The following is a 4,768-nucleotide window of genomic DNA, read 5'->3' as shown; positions in this document are numbered from 1 at the left end:
GATGATTATGTGTTTTATTGGTGGTTGGAAAGTACTTGTTATTTGATTACCTATATTTGATGAAACTTGACTCGTAATTATAATATAGACTTGTATAAATAAATAACAGATTTTCCTTATATGAACTCCCGTCACTACTTCTTCGTTGTTGGTCTATGAGATATACTAGGTATATGTGGTTTCGTACTCATACTACACTTGTTGTACTTTTTTGTGGTGCAGATTCGATTCCGAGTACGAGCACATCTCGTGGAGCTGTTTGAGTCCGAGCTTGGAGTACTTTGGAGTTGTGGTGAGCTGCTTGGTTGTTCTGTGGCCCACACCTCCCTCTACCTTTTATTTATTCTGTTATTTAGTATTTAGACAGAATATCCCTTATGTTTGGATTGTCCTTTAGTTTCAGACTTGCATTATATTTAGAGGCTCTTGTACTTATGACACCAATTCTTGGGGTGGTATTTTAGCTTTCTGCATTTAATATTTGTAAAGAACTCAATGTTGGAGATTTTTTACTTAGTATTTACCTTTTACCTCTTAGTTAGTTAATTAGAATTGGTAAATATGTTGGGTTGTCTTACCTATTCGTTGGTAACTTAGGTGCCATCACGACTTGTGAATTTGGGTCGTGACAAATTTGATATCAGAGCCCTAGGTTAACCGGTCTCACGAGTACAAGAGCAATGTCTAGTAGAGTCTTGCGGATTGGTATGATGACGTCCATACCTATCTTTGAGAGGCTATAGGACATTTAGGAAAAATTCTAGTCTTTCATTAATTATCGTGCACACTTTACCTTGTTGAAATTCTAATCTTGATATCTCATTCTCTCAGATGGTGAGGACTCGTACATCTGCAAGTGGTGATCATGAGCCTATTTTTGCGCCTGCTTCTGGGAGCACTATCCGAGGTAGAGACACGGGACGAGGTCGAGGTCGGGGTAGGGGTCGTATTGCAGCATCCATGGAAGGCCAAGTACCAATAGCTACCCAGGGCCGCGATAGGACAGTACCTCCTGATGCAAATGTTATTCATGGGTATGTACAGGATTGTGTCGAGGGGGATGGACCAGTTCAGGCTCCACCCAGTATGATTGCCACCCCAGTGCTTCAAGATTCCTTGGCTCGTATGTTAGGACTTCTAGAGGGGATGACTCAGGCGGGAACTTTACCTGTCACCTCTGATGCTTCACAGACCTGTGTTGGAGGTCAGACTCTAAATCCGATGGTTGCTCTAGATTCTCAAACTCCCAGGACTCAGCCAGCTGCTGCTGTAGCTCCCCATTTAGATAGTATGGAATTTCCAAGTATTGCATCACACATGGCGAACAGGCCTTCCATGACCATTGATGAACAAAAGATGTTTGGGAGGTTCAGACTAATGAATCCTCCAACGTATACTGGTGACTGAACTGAGGATGCATATGAATTTATAGTTAGTTGTCATGAGAGGTTGCATAATCTTGGATTAGTGGAGTCTCATGGAGTTGACTACACAGCGTTTCAGATGACTGGCTCAGCCAAGCAGTGGTGGAGGAATTATATTAGTAGTAGGCCAGCTGGATCCCCTCCACTATCATGGACTCAGTTTACTCAGGTATTTCTAGCCAAGTTTGTTCCATGCAGTGAGAGGGAGTGTAAGAGGGTAGAGCTCGAGGGTTTGCAACAGGATGGTATGTCAGTCGTAAAGTATAAGGATAAATTCCATGCCTTGGCTAGGCATGCTTCGATGATACTTCCCACATAGGCTGAGAGAGTGAGAAGGTTTGTTAAGGGGCTGATTATTCCGATTCGTCTGGGAGTTTCTAAGGTTGCTACTTCTGGTATTCCGTTCCAGAAGGTGGTAGATGCTGCTAAGGAGTTGGAGATGATTCGACGTGAGGGATTTGAGCAGTGTGAGGGCAAGAGGACCCGTCATTTAGGTGATTATGGTGGGGTTCCGCCTAGGAGTCGAGGTTACTTAGGGAGAGATTATCACTCTCAGTCTAGCAGACCCATTTATGCTGCTATACCAGCATCTGAGGTTGGTTACATTGGGCATAGTTCTTCGAGTTCGGTGCCTACTTCACATGGTTCATCTTCTAGACCTGTAGGCCGTGGAGGACATTCTGGTCATTCAAGCTCCTCTCATCAGCCTACGTCTCGTAGGGGTTGTTTTGAGTGTGGTGATATGGGACACTTTGTGAGAGATTTCCCTAGGGCCAGACGTAGTGGATTGCATTAGGGTTCTCAAGCTTTGACTTCCAGGGCTGCACAACCTCCAACTAGGGGAGGTGTACAGAGTGGCAGAGGTGGTTCTCATTCAGGTAGATGTGGTTCTTCTTCTGGTCGAGGTGGTGGTCGTGGAGGTTCATAATATGAGGGCGGTCGTTCTCACTGTTATGCTTTTCCGGGTAGGCCAGAGGCTGAGGCTTCAGATTTTTTATCACAGGTATTATTCCGGTTTGTCATCGACCAGCTAATGTATTATTTGATCCAGGCTCTACTTATTCGTATGTGTCCACATATTTTGCTTCGAGTCTAGATATAGTATGTGAGTCTCTTGATTTGCCGGTACATATTTCTACTCCTGTCGGGGATTCTGTAGTGGTAGATCGGGTGTATCGATTATGTATAGTTACCTTGATGGGATATGACACTCATGCAGATTTAAAGGTCTTAGATATGGTAGATTTTGATGTGATTCTTGGTATGGATTGATTATCTCCTTATCACGCAATTTTAAATTGTCATGCCAAGACAGTTACATTAGCTATGCCTGGAATTCCTATAGTAGAATGGAGAGGTTCTTTTAGTCACCCTCCTAAAGAGGTGATATCATTTCTTAAGGCTCATCACTTGGTAGAGAGAGGATGTTTGGCTTATTTGGTGCACATTCGAGATACTAGTGTTGAGACTCCTATACTTGAGTCTATTCCGGTGGTAAGTGAATTTTCAGAGGTATTTCCGACAGACTTACCAGGTATTCCACCTGATCGTGATATTGATTTTTGTATTGACATAGAGCCAGGAACTCAGCCTATTTCCATTCCTCCTTATCGTATGGCACCGGCTGAATTGAATGAGTTGAAGGAGCAGTTGCAGGATTTGTTGAGCAAGAGTTTTATTAGACCGAGTGTATCTCCTTGGGGTGCCCCAGTGTTATTTGTGAAGAAGAAAGATGGATCTATGCGTATGTGTATTGACTATCGGCAGTTGAACAAGGTAACCATCAGAAATAAGTACCCAATACCTCGTATTGATGATTTATTTGATCAGTTGTAGGGTGCTTCTGTTTTCTCCAAGATTGACTTGAGATCCGGCTACCATCAGTTGAAGGTTAGGGCGGAGAATATCCCTAAGACAGTTTTTCGAACACGTTATGGCAATTACGAATTTTTGGTGATGTCTTTCGGATTGACCAATGCCCCAACAACTTTTATGGACTTGATGAATGGAGTGTTCAGACCGTACTTGGATTCCTTTGTTATTGTCTTCATAGATGATATATTGATATACTCCCGTAGTAAGGAGGAACATGAGCATCATTTGAGGATTGTGCTTGGGATTCTAAAGGAGAAGAAGCTTTATGCAAAGTTTTCAAAGTGTGAGTTTTGGCTTAGTTCAGTAGAATTCTTGGGACATGTAGTGTCCAAAGAAGGTATTATGGTGGATCTTAAGAAGATTGAGGCAGTTCGAGATTGGGTCAGACCTGCTTCAGTTACTGAGATTCAGAGTTTCTTAGGCCTTGCAGGTTATTATCGACGGTTTGTAGAGGGGTTCTCATCCATTGCATCCCCATTAACTAGATTGACCCAAAAAGAAGTGGTTTTCCAGTGGTCTGATGAATGTGAGGTGAGTTTTCAAAAGCCCAAGACTTTATTGACTACTGCTCCGATTTTGACCCTACCCGTGGATGGAGAGGGTTTTGTTGTATATTGTGATGCTTCTTGAATCGGTCTTGGTTGCGTATTGATGCAGAAAGGGAAGGTGATAGCTTATGCTTCGAGGCAGTTGAAGGTTCATGAGAAGAACTATCCTATTCATGATTTGGAGTTGGCGGCTGTTGTGTTTGCATTGAAAATTTGGAGGCATTATCTTTATGGTGTGCATTGTGAGGTGTTCACGGAACATCGTAGTCTCCAGTATATATTCAACCAGAGGGATCTCAATTTGAGGCAGCGAAGATAGTTGGAGTTGCTCAAAGACTATGACATGACTATTCTTTGTCATCCAGGCAAGGCAAATGTGGTAACAGATGCCTTGAGTCGAAAGGCGGTAAGTATGGGTAGTCTAGCAATGTTACAGGTTGGCGAGCGTCCTTTAGCTAGAGATGTCCAATCCTTGTCCAATAGCTTTGTGAGGTTTGATATTTCAGAATTTGGTAAGGTTTTGGCTTATATCGAGGCTATGACGACCCTAAAAATGAACTAGTGAAACTAGAGCCTCACATGTGAGTTTGGAGTTGAGAACTTGATGAAATGATGAGAAATGACCGTGACGTCCGGAAACTAGTCATTTGAACTAGTGAGTTGTAAGGGTCAACTTAAAATGGTCATATCTTTTAGCTCAAAATGAATTAGGTGGACCTTTACCTATCCAATTAAAGGTCTTTGAGTCCTCTTTCCAACGCCACCGAGTTTGCCCAATTCCGACCTTGGAGTAAAAAGTTATGCCCGAAATATTGAAGCACTGTCATGCTGAAAAAAAAGGGCGAACTAAGACGGGAAGGGGTAGAATTTTTAAGTTAAGACTTTATGGGTCCTTAGTCCTTTTCCAAAATTGACCCTATG

General features: G+C 42.7%; 1 protein-coding gene and 1 pseudogene across 1 annotated transcript; both read left to right on the top strand.

The window, feature by feature from the left end:
- The first annotated feature begins 831 nt into the window (after positions 1–831).
- LOC125842778 (uncharacterized) lies at positions 832–1,407 on the top strand. Its single transcript, XM_049522093.1, has one exon. The coding sequence runs from the start codon at positions 832–834 to the stop codon at positions 1,405–1,407; it is 576 nt and encodes a 191-aa protein (XP_049378050.1).
- A 96-nt stretch (positions 1,408–1,503) lies between these two features.
- LOC125842776 (uncharacterized) overlaps positions 1,504–4,768 on the top strand; it is a 9,776-nt pseudogene continuing 6,511 nt past the window's right edge.

This window comes from Solanum stenotomum, chromosome 10 (assembly GCF_019186545.1).
Source record: "Solanum stenotomum isolate F172 chromosome 10, ASM1918654v1, whole genome shotgun sequence".
In the NCBI taxonomy this organism is placed as follows: domain Eukaryota; kingdom Viridiplantae; phylum Streptophyta; class Magnoliopsida; order Solanales; family Solanaceae; genus Solanum; species Solanum stenotomum.
Note: the sequence above shows the minus strand (reverse complement) of the source record. Positions and strands in the feature narration are given on the sequence as shown.